This window comes from Podarcis bocagei (assembly GCF_964188305.1).
Source record: "Podarcis bocagei genome assembly, chromosome: 17".
Lineage (NCBI taxonomy): Eukaryota > Metazoa > Chordata > Lepidosauria > Squamata > Lacertidae > Podarcis > Podarcis bocagei.
Window position 1 is genome coordinate 42,499,614 of NC_138143.1, and position 27,590 is coordinate 42,527,203.

Sequence of the window (27,590 nt, forward strand, 5' to 3'; positions counted from 1 at the left end):
GTTTCACCAAACTGGGAGGCAGTGGAAGACAGGAGGGCCTGGCGTGCTCTGGTCCAGGGGGTCACGAAGAGTCAGACACGACTAAACGACTAAACAACAACAACAAAAATTGTAATTTGGGGGAGAGGCGAGCAACTAGCCCGGCAGGCACTCATGGCAGCACCTGGGGACTTCAGGGGGCCAGCAGATTCACAGGTCATTTGCAACTCTTTTTTTAATTTTTAAACGGGTGTGTGGCATTGTGTGGCACAGTAGCTGTTAGATTGCTTTCCATGAGAAGGAACGCTCCTCCATCAGATGTAATCTGGGGACAACCATTCCATCAATTTACAGCAGAGGAAGAAACCTAGGAAGCAAGGCCACCCCAGCCCTTCAAGCGTCTCCTCTCCGTCAACTGTTTCTGTTCCTCGCGTTCATTAACTATAATAATATTGTTACACGCCAAGCCAGTCTCCGCAGCAGTGTGAGAATCAAGGGATACTAAGCACGCTTACCAGGGCATGTGTTTCCTTTTGGAATAATGAGGCACAGTGGAGTCTGTGGTGTCTTTATGATACGTGGTTTATTTACACATATATGCAATCCAATGGAGGGCTGTTCATCATCACTTTCCAAGAGGTACTGGCCTCCCCCATAGCCACAGCATTGGATTCAAAACAGACTTTCTGCTTTTTTTACTTTCTCTCCAGCCCACTGCTTAGTAACTGTTCCTTAACTCCTAACTGCCATTCTAAACTCTAACCCGTTAGACTAAACCCTTGGCTTTTATCCCCTGAAGGAGGGAGGAAGTAGGGTTGCCGTATTTCAAAAAGTAGAATTCCTCTCACCCGCAAAGTTGGAGACAGAGGCTTATCAGTGAGTCCATCATACCACTTGGGTCCAGTGGCGTAGTGTGGGGGGTGCAGGGGGGGCCGGCCGCACCGGGCGCAACATCTGGGGGTTAGGGTTAGGGGGCGCAAATCCACGGGTTAGGGGGCGCAAATTACTTGCCTTGCCCCGGGTGCTGACAACCCACGCTACGCCACTGCTTGGGTCTATTGTAAAAACGCAGGAGTCTTCTTAGTTCCTGGTTCTAAAGTTGGAAAACTTTAATTCAGTTCTAACACTAACTCAATCCAGAATTCAGGGTGTCTTACACCACAGATTCATAACAATTTGAAACTTTGATAACTGCTGCCTGAGCTGCCTGGTTTTTGTCTTCCCTCCTCATCCCTTCTTCCCTCGTGCTACATACAGCAGAGAGCACCATTTCCTGCTGCAAAGCAGCCACTGCCTCCTCCTAACTACGTAGCTGAACAAATATGTTGCTGCACACCTGCATAACCTGTTCATAGGGGTATGATATGCTAATCGATGTGGCTGAGGAAATGACTTCTAGCATTGCGGTGGAACAAGAATCTTTAAGTCAGGATCGAGAAAGGCTCTTTGTTCTGGGATCTTGCTCTGCGATGATGAATGAAGAAGGGATGTGCCGATGGACAACGTTGTGTAGGGAGCCCTCAGGATTCTAAATATAAGAAGAATAGGATTTGCGGTAAGGAGTGAGAAACTTTATCAGAGATGTGTGAAAGAGGCACTGGGATGGAGTGTTGCTTCGGAGGAAGGCTGGGCTGCCTCTAACCATCGCTTGTGCTCAGCCTCTCCAATGAGACCTTTTCTCATCAGAAAGAATAAATTTGGTATAAAATGTTCTTTGGGCCTGTTGGGGGTAGATTGTGGATTTATGCCAAGTATTTGAACATGATTCTAAACCAGAATGTCACAAAATGAAAGGGAAGCAGTTTGCATGAGGGACCAATTCTTGTTTGTAAATTCCATTTCACTGCACTCTGCACCAATTGGTTTCACCCAGAACCAGATTTCTTGCTATCTCTGTTTATTAAATAAAAAATAAAAAATGATCAGGACATATGACAGGAAGAATTCTCAGGCAGAATAAGCAGATTTAAGTAACTCTGCCTTCTGATTCTCTTTTGCAAATGCCTCCCCTATATCAATATTCCAAAGGAAACATGGACCTGGGGAACCCATGTTTCCTTTGCAGAGTGCAGTTGTATCCTGGGAGACTAGAAAAGATCAACTGCCTTTGCTATCATCCCATGTTTCTGCCAGGTTTATCTTTTGTAATTGAGAAACTTCTGACTTCCCCAGAATAAGAGAGACTGCTCTGCCGGAGCAATATACTTTTTTCCTAGTTGTGCGTGTTGTCAGGAACCTGAAATACTGGCTTAACCAATGCATAACCTATGATACAAATAAAATAGCATGATCCCATTCGAGGACAGAGTTCAAAAGAACTGAATGAGTAATGAAGAGTAATGAGTCAGAATAGCATGTATCACCAGCAGAGAACTTCTGGACTCAGAAACATAACTCAGTAATCATAGATAAAAAAATTCCTTCCAGTAGCACCTTAAAGGTAAAGGTAAAGGTACCCCTGCCCGAACGGGCCAGTCTTGACAGACTCTGGGGTTTGTGCGCCCATCTCACATCTATAGGCCGGGGGCCAGCGCTGTCCGAAGACACTTCCGGGTCACATAGCCAGCGTGACAAAGCTGCATCTGGCGAGCCAGCGCAGCACACGGAACGCCGTTTACCTTCCCGCTGGTAAGCGGTACCTATTTATCTACTTGCACCCGGGGGTGCTTTCTAACTGCTAGGTTGGCAGGCGCTGGGACCGAGCAGCGGGAGCGCACCCCGCCGCGGGGATTCGAACCGCCGACCTTTCGATCGGCAAGCCCTAGGCGCTGAGGCTTTTACCCACAGTTTGCATGCACACGAAAGCTCATACCAAGAACTAACTTAGTTGGTCTTTAAGGTGCTACTGGAAGGAATTTTTTTATCTTGACTATGGCAGACCAACACGGCTCAGTAATCATAGCCTTGGACAGGCTATGAGGCAGCAGATTAGAGAAATCAGAAAATCCTGCAGTGGCAGGGGGGAAAGGGGTAGTTGCTAGGTTAATGACACATAATCAATAATTTGTTCCAGTTTTCAAGGTGTTGATGAATTCTGACAAGCTTTGTAATACCTTCAAAGTTTTGCTGTGTGGTTTCTGTTTTCTCAATCTTGCAGACTATTATTTGAAGTGTTAGTATTGGTATCCGAGAAAGAATAGCTTCAAGCAGTGGTTGCAAAGTGAATTAGCCTCAAAGGGAGTAAATAAGAGAGGCATGTTGAGCAGGTTTTACATGAAACCCTTGAAGGAAATTGAAACACTTCACTGGGCAGCGTCTTCCATTGCCAAACGGCTTAGATAATCTAGGGAATTATTCCTAGCGCTTAACCTGCTAGCTTTCTTCTCAGTTGATTTAGAATACAGTAATTGCTGCTGTCATCATCTACAGAAACATATGTGGTTGCGCCCTGGAGTTGCAGCCTAGAGTAGGCAACTTTTCAAACTGGTACTGTATATGAAACTGTGAGAAGGAAGTTCTTGCACTCACCTGCTGTGAGTAAAGGTCTGCTCTTGAAACCACGTTACATTTTCTCCTAATCCACAATAGATGGGCATGTTCAAACAAAAGCATTAGAGCATTCAGAATGGGAAAGTTCTTGTCTACACAGGTAAGTTTGCTAAAGGTGTAGTCAGTGTCCTTCTGGGGTAGATCCAAGCCTTCATCTTTTAAAACAAACATTCAAGCACATATATAGCAGTTCAGCCAAGAGATCAACTCAGCCTTGTCCTATCCACTTGCGTCTGTTCATGCTCAGGGGACGTTGGTGAATGGAGAATGTTTATATAGTATCTAGATAAAAATATGAGGAAGTGTTGCTGTGAGTACTTGGGCAATAGAATATTGATGTGCAAAAGTTGCACGCACCCGGGCCAGCGCATAGATAAGAGCTTTTCAGATCTCTTACCGCCAAGTGCAGCTCCTACCTTGGTAAGGGCTTTTTTTGAAAACATCACCTCTAAATCAGCACTAAATTGCTTTCCTTCATAGAACTGTTTTATTGTATCACATATGCTGATAATTAGTTTAGCAGAAACTGGCCTGAGATATAACAGATCACTTTGCAAATGGTGGAAGTTTTAATTAATAATAAACTAGTAAACTGGATTGACTACAGGTCTTTTGATGAATGCTTCTGATTCTATTTCATAACTTTCTAAAACTTCCCTTTAGAAGTTTTTTTTTTGTAATATTGACTTTAATCGTTGAAACTATTCTGAATATAGAACTGTAAACCATTACTTTGATTACTTTATGGGTAGGTTTATACATCCCACTTTTTAAGGATTAGAAATTTCTTCTGTTTTTCTGTGATTAATGTTCACAGCTCTTTTTAATGCATTTATGCAATCACAGATTCTTCTTAATTGTCAATAAATTCATCTCTTTTACCATTTGGGAAGGTGTGTGTGTGTGTGCGCACGCGTGCATGCAAATGTTAACCATGGACGGATTACAGATTAGATTGTGAATACTGTTTGTTTATTTTATACCTAATAACTTGGAAACATGGCGAAAGTCATTATTATTCCTGTTTAAAATGTTTTCATTTGCATCATTTTGGAGTGTCAAAGTAATGTTTAGTCATTATTTGTTTTCTATCTTGAAATGGCATTAGATTGATAAAAAATAATGTATTTCATATATCTTTACACTGGACATATGAAATCGTCAAAAGTCTGTAGATGCAGCTTGCATGCACACAAATATTTGGTGGGGAAGCAGATGGTAACTCCTATATTAGGAACGATGTAGCATGGAGACAATGAACTCTGCTTTTGTCACCATGCAGTTCACAGGTGGCTGTTGTGTTTGTCTGTGATGCACAAAGAGCTTAACATCATGCTTGTACTTCAGCATTTGCCTTTATCTACATCATTTGCAGTGATGTTTCTTTTTACTTCATGTGTTTTTATCTGGCTTCTGTCTGCTTATCTTAGATTATTCTGGCACAGCTGGGCCATTCTAGCCATTATGGTTTGCTTCAGTCATCCTAGGATCTGTCCTTTTTAAAAACACTGCATTACTCTTTGTCACGAACTCAATGTTGTTGTTGCGAACCCACTTTGAATGCCTCTTCAGAAAAGATGCACATAAACTTGACTTTTCAAAAAATGCTTGTAAAAATAGTTCTGAAGTTATTTTTGTACTATTATGTGAAACAAAGAGACTCTTCTGATGAATATGTGGATTGTGCAATCTCACAGACTTTAAATAAGGAGGGGGAGGAATAGGAGGACCTTTAGAATTGGGTCTGGAAGTGTGCTGAGGGCCTGCAAGATATCAGGGGCACAACAAACTCAGTCCAGTCAACATGTTTTTGAAGTTCATTTTTTAGATCATTTGTTGTTTATATAGCACCCTCAGTTTACATAGTACTTAACCGAAGTTATTCAATAATATAAGCAAAAACAAAAAACAGAACCACCCAAGTCCTTGTGAAGGAGCTTTTAAAGTCTATAAACCGAAACAACAGTTGTAATTCATTAATGTTTAGTTGTTTTTTAATGGTTTTTAGTGATCCTTGTTTTTATTTGTAAGCCGCTGTAAGTCCCATCAGGGGAAAGGTGCAGTGTATATGTGTGTGTGTGTGTGTGTGTGTGTGTGTGTATGGTAAAGGACCTCTGGACGGTTAAGTCCAGTCAAAGGCAACTATGGGGTTGCGGCGCTCATCTCACTTTCAGGCCGAGGGAGTCGGCGTTTGTCCACAGACAGCTTTCAGGGTTATGTGGCGAGCATGACTAAACCACTTCTGGCACAACGGGACACCATGACAAGTGCCAGAGCGCATTGAAATGCTGTTTACCTTCCCACCACAGTGGTACCTATTTATCTACTGGTTCTGGTGTGCTTTCAAACTGCTAGGTTGGCAGAAACTGAGACAGAGCAACGGCAGCTCACCCCGTCACAGGGATTGGAACCGCCAACCTTCTAATCAGCAAGCCCAAGAGGCTTAGTGGTTTAGACCACAGCGCCACCCGCGTCCACTACTACAACTACTGCCACTAATAGTAGCAAATCCTCTTGTGACAACTGTATAGAGTCTTCATTTGATGAGCTTGACAAACATCCAAACTTCCTCCCAACTTGGAAGCTTCAGCAGTGGCAGTGGCGTAGCGTGGGTTGTCAGCACCCGGGGCAAGGCAAGTAATTTGCGCCCCCTAACCCTAACCCCCAGATGTTGCGCCCGGTGCGGCCGGCCCCCCTGCACCCCCCACGCTACGCCACTGAGCAGTGGGCAGTGATCCCCACCACCACCCTGCCCCAAAGTTGGGGGGAAGGCTTAGGACTGTTTGGCAGCTGTGTCTTCCAAGTGCAGGACCAAACTGGCGACATATTCAGACACTGACCTTTCCTGCTGCCAGATTGGTAGTGTTCGTTGTTGCTGGCATCAGTGACTAATAGTATACACTCCTTGCCAGCCTGGAAATGGACAGGAAGAGTTGGACTCCATGGCCTGAAAGCACTCACAGCACCTTCCGGCTAGTGGCTCCTGAAAGCACACACCTGCCCATCTAGCCAAGCCATTGGTGAAGGCAGAAGGGGGTTTCATAGGCAAGGAGAGACTGTCAAGTCAACTACAATTTTCGATTTTCCAGCAAGGTCAGCCCAACTTTTTTTTACTCCCACAAATAATTCATGGGGTTCACTATCAGCTCTGGGCCTAGATAACTTGAGATAAATGTAATTAGGAACATTCATGGCAGGTGGATCTCATTGGCTACTTGGGGGTGGCACTTTTCAGTGGCATGGAAGGAGATGAGCAGGGAGGGAGGCTGATGTTTTTGCACCCTGTTGCATGTGGACTTCTGATCTGTTCCAAGAATGCTCCTCTTGTGTTCTGCCCCCCAAGAACAGACAAGTGTGAAAGATACTGCTTTCATAGTCAACAATTAAGTCTTTGCATCTTGTGTTTGTTTTGCTTCTGCCACAAGACATTTTGCAGCCTGAAAACTCCCCACCTTGCTAGGGTAAATGTTTTAAGAATTACTTTTGTGCCATGCAGATAACATCTATTTCCTTCTTCGCATGTTTCACCCTTCTACATGCCTCATTTTTGTATGCATATGCACTGCCTACACATAGCTGTTCAAGCATACAACTGCATGTGCCTGTCTCATGTGGTGGGGTGGGTGTGACTTTGTGATGTGGCAGATTTATTTAGCTTGTTTGTTCACAGGGTGAGTTCAAAAGCTTTGGAATGATACTTTATTGACTTCCCTTATCTGACTTTGGCTGTTTACTGACATAGGAACCACTCCCCAAAAATGTAGGTTTTCTACTTTCTACTTACCCATTGTTCTGTAAGCAAAAGCAGTCCCATTGTGAGATAAAACATTCTATTAAACATTTTTTTAAAGGGGGGAATTATTATGGTCAGGTTAGTTTCAGAGGCCAGTGTAAGACAGACTATTATAAAGCCTTAAGTGTTAAATGAGTGTCAATGTGTTAAATGAGGCCAGGTAATGATTACTGAAATGAGAGTAGGAGTATTGCATGTATACCAGAGTGCTAGTATTTTCATCATGTCGGTGAGTATGAAAATGTAATTGAAAATAAATATAATAAAAGATTTCAAAACCAAAAAATCTCTATTATCAGGGAGGTAATATATAAATGATTCAGGGCATAGCAGGGCCGTCTTTAGCATATGCAGCACTGGGGTGCAAAAATTCACCCAGTGCCCCCAATTTGGGGGGGGGGCAACTCAAAGCTGTAGAGCTTTTTTAAAAGGGGCAGCTCAGACCTGTTGAGCTTTTGAGGAGGGGGACAGAAAATGCCACTAACATGAAAAAGTAAAACAGCTGCAATACCTCCGTCTTTCCATTTTTGCGATCATGCTAAAATGAAAGATACCACTATTACAAAATGACAGCTGATCCATATAGAGCATAGCACAGATCCATACACAAGGGTCTTACATTGCACATTTAGACAGCTAAGGATAATTCCTAGTAACAGAATTGTTTTCAAACCCTTCAAACTCCCATTACCCCGCCCACTGGCCATGTTTGCTTGGGCTGATGGGAGTTGTAGTTCAGCAATATCTGGAGGGCCAAATGTACCCTAGCCCTGGTCTGGAACATTTGCTGTATCTAACCAAATTTCAACTAAATTTAGGTCCTTATTCAAAATGGTCATTGAAGTAGAGCAACTAGCTTCTTGTAGGCTGTACTAATTAGGCACTGCAAGTTGCTATTGTTTGATCAGTTTCTCTATATTTGTATAGTCGTTGTTTAGTCGTTTAGTCATTGTTGTTGTTTAGTCGTTTAGTCGTGTCCGCCTCTTCGTGACCCCCTGGACCAGAGCACGCCAGGCCCTCCTGTCTTCCACTGCCTCCCTCATGCTGGTAGCTTCGAGAACACTGTCCATCCATCTCGCCCTCTGTCGTCCCCTTCTCCTTGTGCCCTCCATCTTTCCCATCATCAGGGTCTTTTCCAGGGAGTCTTCTCTTCTCATGAGGTGGCCAAAGTATTGGAGCCTCAGCTTCAGGATCTGTCCTTCCAGGGAGCACTCAGGGCTGATTTCCTTCAGAATGGAGAGGTTTGATCTTCTTGCAGTCCAGGGGACTCTCAAGTCTAGACAGTACTGTTACTCAATTTCTTAAGTGCTCATGTGAATGAACTTGAATTTTCATTTCTCTCTTTTTTGTATATGCCAATGAAATCTGTATTTTTCCTATGTCCACTGCTGGAATTTCAAAAGCTTTGCACCAGTAAAATATATTTATTTTCATTTTTTGCTTAACCCTTTATATTTGTGTAGTGGACTCCAGCAACTGATGAAGAGCAGGCCAAATTTGACCAAACATGGCCGGAGAAATAAGGAGGCTTTCACGCACGCTGCTGGACTGTCAGAAGAATGATGAACTGTGTGGTAAGAATGAAAACGACTTTCTCTCTTTTAGTGCACCATACATCTGGAAAGATCGCGCATGCTGAGCTGCAGCAAATCAAAAGTTTATAGAAAATGTTTTCTGGCTTAGTTGGACAATTCTATCAGCCTTCCTTAATCAAAACGATCTTGCAAGATGGGCCTTTGATGTGATCCAGCCGGGCTCTTCTTAACGTTCTTACGTGTTCTCCTCATCTTATGTGCTAGCCTGCATTGTGTCTTCCCTTAACTGTTTCAGCTAAGCTCAATATGTACAACCAAGTAGAATGTGTAACTGTAATTTGTTTATTTTAAACCATATATTCATAAGCAATCCCCTTGGCAAACCAATAATAATAGCTACATTCAAGGCAGAGAAGAGAGATGCTCCCTGGCCCTTTCCACAAGTCAAAAATCATACATGGCTATGGATAACAAAGAAGTACTATAATTTTGTGGTTTCCCACTAATTATGTACAGTACTGTATGTGAAGTCTAAAGTCAGTAAACCCAAAAGCAATTCTGGTGGATTGGGACCCTGGGGAGTCAAGGGCATGTGGCTTCCAGAATATGGAATATGGAATAAATTAAATGTCATTTTATTTAATGCCCCTTCCACCATTTCTAAAAGATTGCAAGCTTTTGAGCTGAAAATTATCTTTAGGCACAGGTCTTTACAGCAAGTGTTTTGTTTTTAACATGTTCAAGGTCAAGATGTTCACAAGTTATCGTGACTATGCTGCAGTCTGAGAAGCCAGAATAATCTTCACTTGATAGATCGTTTGGCCTGTCATTTCTGTCCTTGTGAGAGATGCTTTTGTTGCAGAGAGTGAGAGAACAGCTTGAATAACTCTTGCGCTGCACACCTGCTTGTGATGAGCCAGATGAACACCAGCTATTATAACTTTATTATCATTTGCTATTTCCATTGACAGTTGTACGAGAGAATCAGACTGAAGTAATCATTGTACCAGTCCTCTTGATAGGGGTATTTGTCATTATCTTAAGTGTCATCCTTTGGCTCCATTACCAGAGCATGAAGGCAAAGCAGCAGGATTCTCCAGAGTCCAGAGAAGAAGGTAAGGACAGCTGTCAAAATTGTCAGGTGCCAGGAAAAGAAACTTGGAGGGATAGTCATGATGGCTATATGCCACTTCCAGGATCGTGTGCTGTGCTCCTCTGATTACCAGTTGCTGGGAAACAACTATACAGTACTTTCTCTGAAGACCTTGAGGTGACTAAGGTCTTGAATTTTCAAGTCATACCCTAAGACCTGACACACCCCTACAGATCTGAGAACATGCCACCTTCTTACTTAGAGTCCTGTTCATGTTGCAGTGCTGCCTCGACATAGCTTCCATAGTTCTCTTCCACCATGATGTTAATCTAGACCAGGCTTCCTGAACATCGGCCCTCCAGATGTTTTTGGCCTACAACTCCCATGATCCCTAGCTAGCAGGACCAGTGGTCAGAGGTGATGGGAATTGTAGTCTCAAAACATCTGGAGCGCTGAGGTTGAAGAAGCCTGATCTAGAATGCATCTGAATCACCAACTGGGGATGTAGTGGTAGTTCCATTGCCGCATGCCATGCATTCTTTTGGGGCATTCTTTAAACAACGATTTTCTATTGATAAATAAAAAGAGCCAATGTTTTATATTGGCTATTTGTGTTGCAAGAACATCTGTCTTTTTGAAATCCTGTTTTAAGATATTTCCCAGAACAGAGGGTTAGAGTACATGGCTAAAACTAAAATGTAAGGGGTGGCAAGTGGGAAATACCTACTCTGTGTTTCACCACAAGTTTTACATTTGCTAACAGGTCATGCCCCAGTATCAGAAAAGAAGAAAAGCCCAGGGAAAACGGTCAGAATATCAGAACATACTACCATCCAATTAAATGAGACAACCAGGAGTTCCTTGCTTAAAACTGCAGCCTTAACCTTCAAGGAGCTGGAGATTCCACATGAGAGAATATCCTGGGAGTCACTGAAGCTTATAAGAAATGGCAGCTTTGGGGGAATCTACAGAGCAGAGCTGAAGACCAGCAACCCTGGGAAAACTCAGCCAGTCTTACTGAAGGCCTTGAAAGGTAATGCAAATGCCATCCAGCTTCATGCAGGGCTGGAAATTTTAACTTTTCGTTTATTTGCTGGCCTCTGTCTTATTGTGGGAGCTTTGCACTGAACTGGCAAGACCCGTCTACTCTAGACAAAGAAGTAACATTGGTGCTTTGATAGTGTAGAATCCATGCCTTCTGTTCAGTCCTGCATCTGCAACTGCAGAGAACACTGCAAAACCCTCTGCAGGGATGTCCAACAGGTCGATTGCGATCTACTGGTAGATCCCTGCGATGTTTTGGTAGATCGCGGTCGATCTCTGACTCCCTTTCCTCTGCATTGGTAAATCTGCCCCCTCGTCCCGCCCTCCGTTGTTGTTTGAACTCAGGAAGGGAAGACGGAGCTCCCTCTGTGTGGCTGTTTTCATCCATAGCTATGTTTTTGTGACTTAACCCCAACTTCCCTTGCCTTCCTCCCCTCCCCAAGAAGCCTGCACCTTAACCCCCCCCCCAAAACAGGGCTCTCCTCCCCAAAAAAATTCAACAAGTTTGAGCTGAACTCCTTAAAAAACGGGGGTAGATCACTGCCAGATTTTAATTCTGAAAGTAGATTGCAGTCTCTTGGGAGTTGGCCACCCCTGCAGAGGGTTTAACATATGTGATGTGGTGTTTAGCTATGCTGTTCTGCAAAGGCTGTGTGTGTGTGTGTGTGTGTGTGTGTGTGTGTGTGTGTGTGTGTTGCTGTTGCAAGCCGTTTTAATTTCCATCCAGGCTCAGAGACCAGTGCTAGAGCCTCTGAAGATCTTTCTCTTCAGTTCTAGCACAAAAATGGTTCCTATTCTTTCGTGTATGAAACCTAGCTGGGTGTGTGTGTGGAATTTAGAAGCAAGAAGAAAATGAGAATCCATCTGTTTTCTGCTTCTCGGTGGAGCTTAAGATAATAGCTCTGCTCTGGTCAAGATGCCTGAGATATTTTAGGTGTTAACATCTGCTAAAACAACTCAATTCTGGCAGAACATCAGAACATTCTGGGGCCTCTCTGAAACAGAGTAGGCTTTCCTTTCTTCCTCCTTACCTTCTCAAAGGAGAATCACGGGTAGGCAAACTAAGGTCCAGGGGCCGGATCCGGCCCAATCACCTTCTAAATCCGGCCCGCGGGTGGTCTGGGAATCAGCGTGTTTTTGATCAGAATGTGTCCTTTTATTTAAAATGCATCTCTGGGTTATTTGTGGGGCATAGGAATTCGTTCATTTATTTTTTTCCAAAATATAGTCCACCACCCCCTCAAGGTTTGAGGGACAGTGGAGTGGCCCCCTGCTGAAAAGGTTTGCTGACCCCTGATTAAGAGAGTCATACCAGCGTCTCTCACTCATTTTTAACTTCCCTTTCAGAGTCTGCCAGCTCCCATGAGATTAAAGATTTTATGGAAAGGATTAAGTTTTATCAGTTTCTTGGTAATCACGAAAACATCGTTAAGTTAATCGGGTGTTGTGTACACCAGATGCCTCTTTACATGATATTGGAGGATGCTTCCAATGGAAATCTTCTGAACTTCCTTTGGACCTGCCGCAGGGTAAGTCTGAAGAAAGGCTGTGCCTAGCTAGATCTGATCGGTCTCCAATATATTGTAATACGTACAGGTGAACTGTTGCCAAAGGAGTTCATGACCAGAGATTATTTTGGAAGTGGGCATGTCTTTCCTCTCCCGTTCCCTGGCTGGAAATAATATCACCAAGGTGTGTGTATATGTTTAAAAGAGAACAATAGACAGGTGAATCTATAAAACACACAGGAGATTTGACTTGTTCTCTGTGAGTACTAAGGAACCTTAATGGGAGAACAGGATCCACTGGAGATCTAATGCTGTGAACTTTTCATCTTGAGCTTAGCCTCTATAGATGTGTAAGTAAGTGTGGCATCACAGTTACATTCAGTCCAAGGAAAGCACCCCAAGGTAAGGTTACCAGATGTCCCCGTTTCCCGGGTACAGTCCCCGGATTTACAAATCAGTCCCCATACAAAACCCATTGAAAAGTTGAAAAGTTTCCCTGGATTCATTGAAAAAAATCTGGTAACCTTACACCAAGGTACAATCTAGAACCCTAAAAGTTCTCACTGTTCAGAAACTGTGGTGCAACTAACAATAATAAATAACTACCTAACTATAAAGAGGGATGCGGGTGGCGCTGTGGGTTAAACCACAGAGCCTAGGACTTGCCGATCAGAAGGTCAACGGTTCAAATCCCCATGATGGGGTGAGCTCTCGTTGCTCAGTCCCTGCTCCTGCCAACCTAGCAGTTCAAAAGCACGTCAAAGTGCAAGTAGATAAATAGGTACTGCTCCAGCGGGAAGGTAAACGCCGTTTCCGTGCACTGCTCTGGCTTCCCAGAAGCAGCTTAGTCATGCTGGCCACATGACGCAGAAGCTGTACACCGGCTCCCTCGGCCAGTAAAGCGAGATGAGCGCCGCAACCCCAGAGTCGGCTATGACTGGACCTAACGGTCAGGGGTCCCTAACTATAAGGACCGTGGGAATAGATATATAGTAGTACAGTAAACAATTGAGCTAAAATCTATGCAACCAATACCTGGAGTGGACGTGTGCAAAAATTAGTATATTTTAAAGCTACCATTCTGCTGAGGATCTGGGAACGTTATACTGTAGCTGGGAGTGCAATAACTATAGCAATTTGGGGAATGTGACACTTTCTGGTTAAGAAGGATGAGTACAGAAACAGTCTGGAGTTGTAGGTTGTACTTAGAACTTTAGACACCCGTCTGTTTCCAGGTGCACTCCTATTCATGTGTGGCTACCTGTGGAGACACAGGGCTGCCTATGCAAGGCCATCGTTCCCTTTTCCCTGGGTGCCCTCCCAGTCCATCTCCAGTTTAGGGTCAGCCATCTCTCAGGCCTGTCTGAGCACTTCCCTCCAGGTGCCTTCTAACGTGAAAGACACTACTGCCCCTTTTCCAAAGGAAAGAATCTGGTAGCATTGTCCCTCCCATCTCACTACCTGGGGAAGTAGTGAGTGTGTATCAAACCACCTGTTTCTGTCTTGCTAGGATGTGGTGACCATGGACGGATTGCCGCTTGATCTTACAGAGAGACAGGTCTATAAAATTGGACAACAAATTGCATCAGCTCTGGTAAGTTTATTAATTAAGCCCAGCCCCACCCACAACTAGCTTCTTTCAGAGCATGAGAGTAACACCCACTCTAGGTAATTTGTTTGGTTCACAAGAGACATAAAATGTCTACTAAATGGACTATGCATTGGCTAAACTTACCGGAAGAATAAGAAATCAAGACAACAAACGTTTTATTAAGGAATGGAAATCGTTTATTGAATATTCGCAAATAAATTGTAAACAACTTAAGACATTAGCAGTATTATTGTAAAGACTTGCAGTTTCTAAAACATATATGAGGAAAAAAATAAATAGTTAATTGGGATATGCAGAAGAAAAGAAAAAGAGGGTAAATTCATGGAACTGCTGGAAGAAGGGAAGGGAAGTCAAGGTTTGATATGTGAGAATTGTTTATTTTTGTTGTTGTTGAAATGTTTATTTGTAATAAATGAAAATTATAAACTTAATAAAATAAAATGTCTACTAAAGTCTTTGAAGCTTGGACCCACGCTTGCCGATGTAACAATGCTAGGGGAGGCTGCAACTTCGTGACAGAGCACATGATCTGCGTGCAAAGTTTCTAGGTTCAATACCTGGCATGTCTGGGAAGGGCTGGGAAATACACATTCCTGTCTCCTGAAGAGTCACTGACAGCAAGGAGACAGTGCTGAGCAGATGGACCATTGGTCCAAGGAGATTCCTATATTCCTAACACAACTGGAAGAAAACCTCTGGGTGCTGCTGCATTGCAAAGGATAAATACTGTATGAAACAATTTCATGCCTACAGCTAGGAAAGCACAGCCTTGCAAGAGATAAATACTGTATGAAACTAGGAAAATACTAACCAAACCTTCTCCCCACCCCAAGATAACTGATTTCCTGTTCTAAAACCTAATTTGATTGTGTGTGCTGAATATCTGATAAAAGGTAAAGGTACCCCTGCCCGTACGGGCCAGTCGTGTCCGACTCTGGGGTTGCGCGCCCATCTCGCTTAAGAGGCCGGGGGCCAGCGCTGTCCAGAGACACTTCCAGGTCACGTGGCCAGCGTGACGAAGCTGCTCTGGCAAGCCTGCACCAGCACGGCACACAGAAACGCCGTTTACCTTCCCGCTATAAAGCGGTGCCTATTTATCTACTTGCACTTAAGGGTGCTTTCGAACTGCTAGGTGGGCAGGAGCTGGGACCGAACGATGGGAGCTCACCCCGCCGTGGGGATTCGAACCACCGACCATACGATCGGCAAGTCCTAGGCACTGAGGTTTTACCCACAGCGCCACCCGCGTCCCTAAAACTTTTTCTGTTTCCGCCCGGTTATCTGATAGGACTTGCCAAATCTAGATGTAAGTGTTGATGCATACTTCATGTTAAAACAGGGAGAGGTGCTCTCAATGTAGCAGCTGACAACATATCATTTCTAAATTTTCCAGGATTTTCTTCAGGGGAAGAAACTATTTCATGGTGATGTGGCAGCCAGGAATGTCCTAATTGGCAATGCATTTACTGTGAAGCTCTGCAGACTGGGACTGGCGTACAGAGGCCACACCTGCGGTCCCAGCTCCATCGCACAAACCGTTCCCCTCAAGTGGCAGGCTCCAGAGCGACTTATGAAGAAACCGCCCAACATCAAGTCAGACATGTACGGGTCCATTCAGATATCTCATAAGCTAGGCTTGTTGGTCAAAGGTTTGCCAGAGTACGCCTGCCTGTTTTTCAACAGATGTAGGCGTATTTCCAGCTGGTAATTTGACTGCTTCAGCCCAAACAATAATATTGGGTTACTCAACTGCACTGTTGGGTGTAAGTTTGGTCAGTTCTTTTTGCTACACAGCCACCCCTCCGGAGACTCAAGGCTGAAACAAATCAGTTGTTTTATTGATACACATTGCTTCCTTCAGAGAATAATATTTTCTTCATAATTAATTTAGTATCATGAACTTTGAAGAAAGACATAGTAACATAAAGGAAAATGCAATACACTAATGTAACACAGATTGAAAATGGCATAAGCTTAATATTACGAGTGTACTGAGAAGGCAATCAATCAGATTAATTAGAATAAGAATCCTTGGTTCTTCCTATGCTAATTGAATTGAACATTTGGCTTGTTTCTGTTCACCTAGTTTCCAAAATGGCTTCATAAACTTCCAAGCATTTTGGAATAAAGTTCCATTATCCAACCAGTGCCATAGTTTAAGGATGGTGTTATCTTCAGCCAAAAGTGAGAGCGTGTGAAGGTGAGAAGGTGTTTGAGTGAACGAATAAGAGTATGAATGATTGAACGAATGAAATTCCGAATGTCCTCTTACGTTGATCAGTGACTGGAATAGAGTTTTTAAACCTTTTCCATCACTTACGGTGGTGCAACTTGACACGAGTCACTTTGACACACTCCAGCAAAACAATCCAATAATGTTATGATGCCACATCCTCTGTGCTGCTGCTGCTGTTGTTCTCTTAAGGATTTTATTAGGTATGATATTTTTGTTACCCATATCATCAGGTCCTCATCACTCAGGATGCCAGGGTCTCACATTGACTATCGCTGTGGTTCAGCAACAGCTCCTCCTAGCTAGCAAAGAGTTGAACTTTTCCAATGTACACCCATCAGGACTCCCCTGGTGCTTGCTGAAGTTGCTGGCTCCTTGAATTTGGTAGGGCCCAGACTAACCTTAAGGTACTTTCCCTGCAGCTCTCAGTGGAAGGTATGAAGCAACTGCTTTTGTTAACCCTTTTTGATTTTCTCTTTTGCTTTTTTCGTTTTGTTTTATGGCAGATGGTCCTTTGGAATCTTACTATATGAGATGATCACATTAGGTAAGTAGAGAATAAATGCCAAAGACTCACAAATAAATGGGCATTTTACAGGAACTAGATAGAAAGAGGGGAAGCCAACCCTAACATACAAGCTTACATAACAAAATCAATTCAAAATACCTTCCGATTTACTTTTCCCCCCCCTTTCCCCCCCTTCCCACTCCAGCCCTCCCCGCCCCCCAGTCAGGCCTTCCTTCTTCATATCTTTATCCATGTACACAGTCTGTTAAGCACATCTTCTGAGGAAGGAAATCAGTGTAACACCAGTGGAGAAGGGGGGCAGATGGGGGAATCAGCGAGGTGGCTCCAAGACTCTTCGCCGGGAACCAGCGGGGAGAGCACGGGTCCTCCGATGCCCACACCTTCCCTGCGCAGAAGGCTTCCGCGCAGGGAAAGTAGGCGGAGACTAGGCGTCAAAGAGCTTCTTTGCTGGAAGAAGTTCAAGAAACGCCCACTAACGGATTCTGCCAGCGATTGAGACAGCCACGGGCGCGTGGCTGTCCAGACAGAAAGGGTTCATTCAGGCAACCAGCCAAGGGTGGCGTTGATTTACACACAAGCAACCCCTAGAACCATTACAATTAGGTTAAGTAGAGGAAAGCAATCCTGAGAAGAGGCTGCAATCCTAATCATGTTTACTTAAAAAATGTGTTTGAGTATTTGTTTTAGATAACATCTGCCGGGGGCAGATGTTATAGGCGAAGGGGATCGAGATATGGATATGCTCGTACCCCTTCCAATCTGCGCCCCATCCCAAGAGACGAGGGTAGGGTGAGCAAGGATTACTCACCTCCTTCACTGGTGTTGTGCAATGCCAGGTCTATAGGCAACAAAACTGCTACCCTGCGAGATTTCTTTATCTCGCAGGGAGTTGACCTGGCTTGTGTGACGGAGACCTGGGTGCGCGAAGGGGTAACTGTTACCTTACGAGAGATGGCGCCCCCGGGTTTCTCCGTCCTCCACCAGTCACGGACTGTGGGCCGGGGGGGAGGGGTGGCAGTATTAATCCGGGAAGATTGCTCTTTCAGGGCTCTACCATCGCCATCGATCCCCGGCATTGAATGTGTTGGCCTAGTGTGGGGCTCCGAGGAGAGCTTGGCTGTCTGGCTGGTGTACCGGCCACCTAGCGCACCAGCAGCCACCCTGTCAGGCCTGCTGGAGGCGGTGGCCGGCTGGGCCTTGGAGTTCCCTAACCTATTGGTATTGGGAGACTTCAACTTCCACGCTGATGCCACTCCCTCCTCACAGGCTCTGGACCTGGTGTCTTCCATGGCGACACTAGGGCTCTCCCAGTTTGTTTCGGGCCCCACACATCAAGCAGGCCACACGCTGGATTTGATCTTTGGCGCCGGTATAGATGTGATCATGTCTCCTTCGATGAAGGTGCCATGGTCTGATCACTACGCTCTGAAAGCCAGGATTGACTTTCCACCCCCACCCTGCTTAGGTGGCGAGCCGATTTGGGCTCGCCCGCGGAGGCTGATGGACCCGGATAGATTCCGTCAAGCCTTGCGGGACCTTGCTCCCCCTGGCGACTCATTGACTGAGCTTGTTGAGGGCTGGAATACCCAGCTCCTGGCAGCCATCGATGAGATCGCACCTAAGCGCCCTCTGCGACCCCGCAGAAACCGGGCTCCCTGGTTTACCGAGGAGCTTCGGAAAATGAAGCGGGACCTCAGACGGCTAGAGCGAGTATGGCGGGGTGCCCGTGACGGAGCCTCAAGAACATCTTATAGGGTTTTTATGAAAACCTATGAGATGGCAGTGAAGGCTGCTAAGAAGTCTTACTTCTCGGCCTCCATTGCATCCGCTAGCTCTCGCCCGGCGCAATTATTTAGTATAATTCGGTCTTTAACGTCCCTTGAAGGACAGCCAAATTTAAATAACAATCTGACACACAGCTGTGAGGCATTTGCGAGCTTTTTTGCGGAGAAGGTCCTGTTGCTCCGCCATGACCTCCCTGCCAATTTGGATACAATAAAGGAACTGGAGGCCCCTCGACTGTCCTCGGGTCCAGTATTGGACCACTTTGACCGGATATCTCCAGCCGATATGGACAGATTCCTCCAAGCTGGAAAGCCCACCACCTGTCCTCTTGACCCGTGCCCGTCATGGCTGATTAGAGCGTGTCCAGACGAGGTGCGGGGCCCCCTGGGGGATATCATCAATTTGTCCCTTGGCACCGGGATATTCCCAGGGGAACTGAAGGAGGCGGTGGTGCGTCCGCTCTTAAAGAAAACATCATTAGATCCCTCAGATCTATCCAATTACCGCCCGGTCTCGAATCTTCCATTCCTGGGTAAGGTGATTGAGAGAGCGGTTGCTGAACAGCTTGGTAGGTTTCTGGATGAAACATCTGCTCTGGACCCATTCCAGTCCGGCTTCCGCGCTGGTCATGGGACCGAGACGGCTCTGGTCGCCCTAACAGATGATCTCCGCAGGCAGCTGGATCGAGGCGGGTCAGGGCTGCTGATTCTTCTAGATCTGTCAGCAGCCTTTGACATGGTCGATCACGAACTCCTGGACCACCGCCTTGCCGACGTGGGGATCCAGGGCACAGTCCTTCAATGGCTGCGCTCGTTTCTCTCTGGTCGGGGACAGAGGGTGGCGCTTGGGGGGGAATTGTCATCACGCCACTCCTTGGTGTGTGAAGTGCCTCAGGGTGCAATTCTCTCCCCGATGCTTTTTAACATCTTTATGCGCCCCCTCGCCCAGCTTGTCCGGAGTTTTGGGCTGGGTTGCCATCAGTATGCTGATGACACCCAACTCTATCTGTTGATGGATGGCCATCCTGACTCGGCCCCAGACACACTGACCAGATGTCTGGAAGCTGTGGCTGGATGGTTACGTGGGAGCCGGTTGAAGTTAAATCCTTCGAAGACAGAGGTCCTCTGGCTGGGGCGGGACGATATGGGATCGAGGGGGCAACTCCCATCTCTTGCGGGGGTGCAATTAGTGCCAGCACCGTCCGTTAAGAGTTTGGGTGTAATCTTCGATACCTCCCTCTCTATGGAGTCGCAGATTACAGCTATAACAAAGGCGGCATTTTTTCATCTCCGCCAAGCTAAGCAGTTGGCCCCTTATCTCTCTCGTCCTGACCTAGCCACTGTGATCCATGCGACGGTCACCTCCAGACTGGATTATTGTAACTCGCTCTACGTGGGGCTGCCCTTGAGACTGACCCAGAAACTCCAGCGGGTGCAGAATGCCGCGGCGAGACTCCTTATGGGGTCTTCGCTGCGAGAGCACATTCATCCGGTATTATACCAGCTGCACTGGCTCCCGGTGGAGTACAGGATCAGGTTTAAGGTGCTGGTTTTAACCTTTAAAGCCCTATACGGCCTAGGACCCTCGTACCTACGGGACCGCCTCTCCTGGTATGCCCCACAGAGAAACCTACGGTCTGCAAATAATAACATCCTCAAGGTCCCAGGCCTCAGAGAGGTTAGGCTGGCCTCAACTAGAGCCAGGGCCTTCTCGGCTGCAGCTCCAAACTGGTGGAATGCTCTGTCAAAAGAGACTAGGGCCCTGCGGGACCTGACATCTTTCCGCAGGGCCTGCAAGACAGAGTTGTTCCGCCAGGCCTTTGGTCAGGGCGCAGCCTGACTCCCTCCTCTGGCAACCTGCACATAATTCTGCTTAATTGGTTGCCATCAATTTGATTTAATTAATTTTTATAATGAAATATTTTTAGATTGTGTGATTATTTGACTGATTATTTGATCGTTGTTAGCCGCCCTGAGCCCGGCTTTGGCTGGGGAGGGCGGGATATAAATAAAATTTATTATTATTATTATTATTATTATAAGAGCGTGAGATCCTCTGGTCAAAGCTGCAACTGAGTTTTTAGTTTAAGCAGGCTTTGGAAGTGGATAGCTCGGTTGGCAGAGCATGATGCTCTTAACCTCAGGGTCATGAAGCCACTTCGGGCAAAAGATTCCTACATTGCAGGGGGTTGGACTAGATAGCCCTCATGGCCCCTTCCAACCGTATGATTCTGTATCAAGGATGGTCAAATTAAAACACCCCACACGAAACCTTACTTCGATTTGCATTTTGTCTTAGCTGCTTCCAACTAAAACAAAAACCACATATGAGAGACCATCTCATGTCTCATCTGGATTTAAATGAATGTTTTCATTTAATTAGTGTAAAAACTCTTGTGGGTTTTCATTTTATTTTGCCACCCAGGAGCGCCACCATTTCCAGAGGTTCCCCCGTCTGATATCTTGCAACACCTTCAGAGGCAGCAGACTATGAAGAGGCCTTCCAGCTGTCAGCCAGCCATGTAAGATTGCTCCGCATCCCATCTTATAATGCGGGCTGTGCCTTTTATTCTAAATTATTACCTCGTTTCCTAAAGGATTGACCCACCACAGATCATTCTGTTTCCTTCCTGCTATCTGCAAGAAGCACCTTTGCAACTGAGCCAGCATTTGAAAAATGTTGAACCTTCACACCCCCACCCCAAGACAAGCGACTTCGTGGCTCCTTTATGAACAAAAGTATACAGCTGTGGTTTACATGTGACTCAATCAGGAGGGTTGCATCCCTTAGCTCCATATGCCAGGAAACAGACCACACCTGTGAAGGCTCACCTGGAAGTAAATCCCACTGAGTTGCATGAGGATAAACCCCAATGAATGTAGTGGGACTTACCGTATTTTTCGCTCTATAGGATGCACCAGACTACAAGACGCACCTAGTTTTTTGAGGAGGAAAACAAGAAAAAAATATTCTGAATCTCAGAAGCCGGAACAGCAAAAGGGATCGCTGCGCAGTGAAAGCAGTGATCCCTCTTGCTGTTCTGGCTTCTGGGATAGCTGCGCAGCCTGCATTCGCTCCATAAGATGCACACACATTTCCCCTTACTTTTTAGGAGGGAAAAAGTGAGTCTTATAGAGCAAAAAATATGGTACTTTCATCCCTATAGGGCTCATCCAGATTTGCCCTGCTGCTTCCCCCCCAAGGAAACTCAATCTTTACTGCTGAATCAGAGCAAACGTCAATAGAATTTTCTCCAGATTGGTGTTTGCTCTGATTTATCGCTAGAGAGCAGGTTTTCCAGAGGACAGCGACAGAGCAAGGGCAAACCTGCTCAGACCCATTCCTAGAAGGTGCGGGGCAAGCAGACAAGTGCTCAGAGCTGTGCTTCCTAGGCATAGGAACAAGCAGAAGTGTGGATGGGCAGCAAAAGCAGATGTGGCCACTACTGTGAGCTGTTTTCCTCTCCTCGGTTTAACCCCTCCCTTGCCAAATATCTTTGCTTTGATACCCGCCCCCCAAAAAATTCTAGAAGGGTGGCAGTCGGGATAAGTGTAGTGAGGGGGAATAGAATGCTGATCCTTTTCCCCCCACACAGTAATCTACCGTATTTTTTGCTCTATAAGACTCACTTTTTCCCTCCTAAAAAGTCAGGGGAAATGTGTGTGCGTCTTATGGAGCGAATGCAGGCTGTGCAGCTATCCCAGAAGCCCGAACAGCAAGAGGGATTGCTGCTTTCACTGCTCAGCGATCCCTCTTGCTGTTCTGGCTTCTGAGATTCAGAATATTTTTTTCTTGTTTTCCTCCTCCAAAAGCTAGGTGCGTCTTGTGGTCTGGTGTGTCTTATAGAGCAAAAAATATGGTATATGCCGCGCTCGCACACTTGGGGCTGAGGAAAGAGGGACTTCTCACCTAGTCTGAAGTCTGGAAGTCAAGTTGCCACGCAACTTCCGTCTTAATGCAGAAGAGCAGAGAGATTGGGTGCTACTAAATCACCCACCTGCTGAAGCGTGTGAGTGAACACAGAGATGTTCCAGTAAATTTGATTTGAAGAAATTTCTGCATATTTATGATATAAAACAAATTCTCACAGTATTTTGCCCTATGAGAGTACGGACAAACATTTGCCGTTTTAAAAATTGCGTTCCTGAAACTAGCCGCTCTTATTTTGAAGTGAAAGCAGGCTTGGGCCCACAGTCTAGAAGAGATGGGGGAAGCTTTGGCCTTCCAAATGTTGCTGAACTCCAGCATCCATCATCCCTGACCCTGCTTGCTGTGGCTGATGGGAGTTGTATTTCAGCAACATCCAGAAGGCCAAAGGTTCCCCACCACTGATCCAGAACATGCTCCCAATCCAGATTAGAGGACCACACCAGTTTCTTGCTAAATATCTTCTCCTCCGTGGCTGCTATTTGCCCTAGTCAGAGGTAGGGTCCCACCCATCCCACACCCCAAAATATAGCTCCTTTGGGTTTTGGGGGGCAGGAAATAGGTGCAAGGCTCTGAACTGCCCCCCCCCCTTAAAATAAATGTAGTTGGTTTAAGCACACCTTTTTTAAAAAAGGGGGGGAATGAATAATGGGCTGTGTGATTTGGCCCTGAAGTCTACATTCTGCCTGTTACTTTGGGTCATATACCTCTCAAATAAAAGGCTTCCTGAAAACTAATTTCATGAGGCAAAACAACAGTAAACATGAGGCAAAAGCAATTGTCTAGAGCACTTTATGCCTGGTTTTCTGCCTGCAAGTGCCTATGTTCCTTACTCTATATTTTATTATAAACATGTCACAGTTTGTTACAGAAGGCTCCCAAGGGAGCCAAGCTACACAATATACAGAATGAGATGGAGTAGAAGAACGTATTATGCACTTCAGGATGGCGTGCAAGATCATTTTGAATATTTCCTCACATCGAAAACTCCCTGCATGAAATGGATTCTAGTCAATAAAAGCTTATCCCGTAATACATTTGTTAGTCTTTAAGGTGCTGTAGGATCCTTTGTTATTTCTTTCTACACGTGGCAAACTAGCATATACGCTAGATTTCTTGACAGAGGGGGCTGTCTCTAGCTGTGTCCCTTGGCTCACAAAAGGCTCTTTGTTCCACAGGAGGCATCCAAGAACAGAAAGGGGAGGTGATTTTCATGTTATTGCAAAGGGTCCCCTAAATTAAAAAAAACCTTTCCATGACTGGAGGGACACGATTGTGATATAATCCTGGGAGTTTAGGAAATATGTAGCTATCCACCTACAATCCAAAACGGTACAGACCAGAATCTGCCATTTCACTCTGCCACCTTGTGATGCAAGATGCCTAAATATGCATTGCACTGTGAGATGAACCACTGCCCTTTCTTTGACAGGGATAGCATTGCGTATTCAGGTGCCCTTACCACCCCTCGAGGGGCACAGGTGGCGCTGTGGGTTAAACCACAGAGCCTAGGACTTGCTGATCAGAAGGTCGGTGGTTTGAATCCCCGCAATGACGGGGTGAGCTCCCGTTGCTCAGTCCCAGCTCCTGCCAACCTAGCAGTTTGAAAGCACGTCAAAGTGCAAGTAGATGAATAGGTACCGCTCCGGTGGGAAGGTAAACGGCATTTCTGTGTGCTGCTCTGCTTCACCAGAAGCAGCTTAGTCCTGCTGGCCACATGACCCAGAAGCTGTACGCCGGCTCCCTCGGCCAATAAAGCGAGATGAGCGCCGCAACCCCAGAGTCGGCCACGACTGGACCTAATGGTCAGGGGTCCCTTTACCTTTACCTTTAGCACCCCTTGACTGGCTAGGAAGAATAGACACAACACAGTTTAATTGGGTCAACTAAGTCCACAGCTGTTTACAGGTGTGAGAGGTTTGTCATAGGCATTGAGCACAACCATTGGCTTCCAACCCGCCTGCCGGAAGTGAATTGGGGTCAGCCCAGCAGCAGGGGAGTCCTATGGCCCACATCAATAGGGAGACCCCTGGGGAGATCTCCGCTTTGAGGGGTGCTGTGTCCCACCTGGGTATATGGACAGGAGCAATTCCTCCCAGGTCCCTTGAATGATATACCTTAATTTTGGAGGGGCAGGCAGAGACTACAACCTCCCCTCCATCCAAGACTAAGGTTTACCCACTGCTATAAAATAGGTAAAAAAGGGTAAAGGATCCCTGGACGGTTAAGTCCAGTCAAAGGCAACTATGGGGTTGCAGCGCTCATCTCGCTTTCAGGCTGAGGGAGCCGGCAGCTTTCTGGGTCATGTGGCCAGCAGGACTAAACCTCTTCTGGTGCAATGGAAGACCATGACGTTTAACCAGAGCGCATGGGAACACGATTTACTTTCCCGCCACAGCGGTACCTATTTATCTACTTTCACTAGTGTGCTTTCAAACTGCTAGGTTGGCAAGAGCTGGGACAGAGCAACGGGAGCTCACCCTGTCACGGGGATTCGAACCACCGACTTTCTGATTGGCAAGCGCAAGAGGCTCAGTGGTTTAGACCACAGCGCCACCAGCTATGACTGCTAAAAAATATGCAGCCCTCCACTTACAATCCAAAATGTTACAGACCAGAAACTGTCTGCTCACCCTGCCACCTCATTCTGGAAGATGCATAAAGAGAGATGCACAGGTCAAATCCATGAGATGAACCACTACGCTTTCTTTGACAGGTATAGCATTATGGTGGCCTGCTGGCGCTGGACTCCAACAGATCGCCCTTCGCCCACTGAGCTGATCAGGAGGCTGCAAACAGGAATCAAGACCAGCAATGACCAGGCTGTTCTGCAAATTCCGGAGCTGGTTGTGCCAGAGCTCTATGCTGCTGTAGCCGGGATTGACTTGAGAGATCTCGCCACTGACTACACAGTGTTCTAAAAAGGTGCCTTTTCATAATGTGCAGAAGGCAGACTCTGCGAAATGGTAGCTTCTTATGACTAATCAAGAAAGGAAATGGCATCATTTCAGTTCACCATGGAAAGATGAAGGAGAAAATGAAACTGGATGTTAGGAAGCCTTTCTTAGTTGCTGTAATGGAAGAGGTGTGATATTGTGCATATTTTATTCTAAGCATGTCCAACTGACTTCAATGGGTGACCCGTACAACTGTTCATAGAACTGTAACTTTAGTAGTAGATGAAGAATTGATAGTTACCCAGGAAACGGCTTCGACTGGCCGGCTAAACCAGGTGAAGGTAGCCTGTGTGGCTGACCAGGAAAGCCCAAAAGGGCATAGCTGATTGGTGGCTTTGTCTTCTTGTGTTAATCTGCTGGCCCTATGAGCTTAAAGGCGTTTGATCTCCATCAGATTTTCCCAACCTGCTTGCCCTACCTAGGGGGGGGGCAGGTCACCCCGGGTGTCACCACTGAGGGGGGTGACAAAATGGTGGGCAACACTCACCACGGGGCCTGCAGCACGCCCAAGCTATGCTTCTCTCCTGGCAGTGACGCAGTGGCTTGGGTACCTGCAGGCTCCGAACTGCCCCCAAAGAGTCCGCCTGCTGCCTCCCCCTCAGCTGTAGGGCAGGTGAGTGGAAGGAGGCAGGCAGACTCCTCGGACGCCCGCAGAGCGTCCTGCCCCGGCTGGCCCCACTCTGCGGGCGGCTGGTCCCACCCTGGGCGCAGGGCACGCACGCCGCCCCAGGCGCCCGATTGGCTTGCTCCGCCGCTCCCTACCTACAAATGTTTTGAGCTGGCTGGAACTAATGGAAGTTGTAGTCCAAAATTTCTGGAGGACATTAGGTAGGGGAAGGTTGGCTGCAAGTCCGTTTGTTATCCTGTGGCAGTTGTGGCATTCGGGCCTTCCCACGAGCAATGCATTTGTCAAGGAAGAGAGCGTGTGTCACCTGGGAGAGGGACTGATGCTCTTCTCAAGCCAGACGACCGCAGGTGATGTGAGGAAGACCGAGGGCTTTGCCACAGCGCACACTGCAGATACGCACAGTCACTTAGAATAGTTCCTGCTTTATTAGACAGAAACAAAGAATTAAAAGGAGGCTGTTTTAAAAAGCGTTCTAAACGTTTTGTATGTGTGTGCATGCATGACGTGGGAGACCTTTCAGCTACAGGTGCACCTATTCAGTTTTTCGTCAAGTAAACCGCTCTGTAGCTCAAACGACAAGTGAAGGAGGTGGAAGGGTGTGAGAGGGAGAGAATGTGCTGCACAGAGAGGGGACCAATCCAAATATCTATTCTCTGCAAAATTATCACACAGAGAGAGCCTCCATGCTTGTGGCAGTATAACTCAGACTGCATTACAAGAGAGTTGAGGGTGGGGGAAAGCGCAAAATGAATTTGCATCACAATAAGCCTAAGCTAGGAAACACCTGCCAAAATTGCTTGTGAAGGGTTAGCAATAATGAGCAGAATTATCTGGCTGAATCTGGGTATCTGGTTGTACATGGTACTCTGCAAATTAATAAGTACTTGTCAGTGGGGATGGGGAGAATAAGGACAGGGACATGAGGGGAATATTTCTTTTTAATGCTGTCGATGTGCCATGCCATTCAACTGAAAACATGAAAATTAGGGGCTCCCACCAGCGTGATGGTATGGCTCAACAGTGCCACCTGCTGGTCAGTTTCTTGCTTTTAAAAAAATGAAATCAAGTTGCACGCCTTGCGCCACTAGAAATTGCTTAGGAGGCCGGATACGGCCTCTGGGTCAGCCGCCCCCGATTTATGGAATCCATTTCAGTTATTGTGGCCTGAGAATGTGGTTAAACCATTTGCAGGGAGTGTGCAAAACACATACTCCTTTGACCCTTGCCCATCATGGCTGGAAAAAATTAACATGGACTACTTGTTTGACCATAAAGAGCTGGACCATAAAGAAGGCTGATCGCCGAAGAATGGATGCTTTTGAATTATGGTGCTGGAGGAGACTCTTGAGAGTCCCATGGACTGCAAGAAGATCAAACCTCTCCATTCTGAAGGAAATCAGCCTTGAGTGCTCACTGGAAGGACAGATCCTGAAGACTTTGGCCACCTCATGAGAAGAGAAGACTCCCTGGAAAAGACC

The 27,590-nt window shown here is 46.1% G+C and overlaps 2 protein-coding genes across 10 annotated transcripts in view; one reads left to right on the forward strand and one right to left on the reverse strand.

Annotated features, from left to right (window-relative positions):
• SYCE3 (synaptonemal complex central element protein 3) overlaps positions 1-3,699 on the reverse strand; it is a 13,705-nt gene extending 10,006 nt beyond the window's left edge. The window contains exon 1 of the mRNA XM_081177042.1: positions 3,448-3,699. Coding sequence (XP_081033168.1) covers positions 3,448-3,639 — 192 coding nt within the window. The 5' untranslated portion in view covers positions 3,640-3,699. The remainder of the gene's footprint in view (positions 1-3,447) is intronic.
• STYK1 (serine/threonine/tyrosine kinase 1) lies at positions 1,380-27,540 on the forward strand. Of its 9 annotated transcripts, none has more exons than XM_081176704.1 (10): positions 1,380-1,534; positions 8,725-8,835; positions 9,768-9,911; positions 10,653-10,922; positions 12,281-12,462; positions 13,952-14,035; positions 15,447-15,655; positions 16,793-16,833; positions 21,025-21,121; positions 25,244-27,540. In XM_081176704.1, exons 2-10 carry the CDS (start codon positions 8,769-8,771, stop codon positions 25,446-25,448), a joined length of 1,299 nt encoding a protein of 432 aa, XP_081032830.1. In that variant the 5' UTR covers positions 1,380-1,534; positions 8,725-8,768; the 3' UTR covers positions 25,449-27,540. The 9 variants fall into 9 exon arrangements, with proteins under 9 accessions (XP_081032830.1, XP_081032836.1, XP_081032835.1 ...); XM_081176710.1 differs by having other exon boundaries at positions 9,866-9,911; XM_081176709.1 differs by lacking the exon at positions 25,244-27,540 and adding an exon at positions 23,389-23,470.
• Positions 27,541-27,590: the final 50 nt, after the last annotated feature.

Excerpts from the sequence above, each read along its gene's own strand:
- STYK1 (XM_081176704.1), top strand. The coding sequence starts at position 8,769 with ATGGCCGGAGAAATAAGGAGGCTTTCACGCACGCTGCTGGACTGTCAG. Across the intron at positions 12,463-13,951 it reads TCCTTTGGACCTGCCGCAGG|GATGTGGTGACCATGGACGG; the intron begins GTAAGTCTGAAG and ends CTGTCTTGCTAG. Across the intron at positions 16,834-21,024 it reads ATATGAGATGATCACATTAG|GAGCGCCACCATTTCCAGAG; the intron begins GTAAGTAGAGAA and ends TTTGCCACCCAG.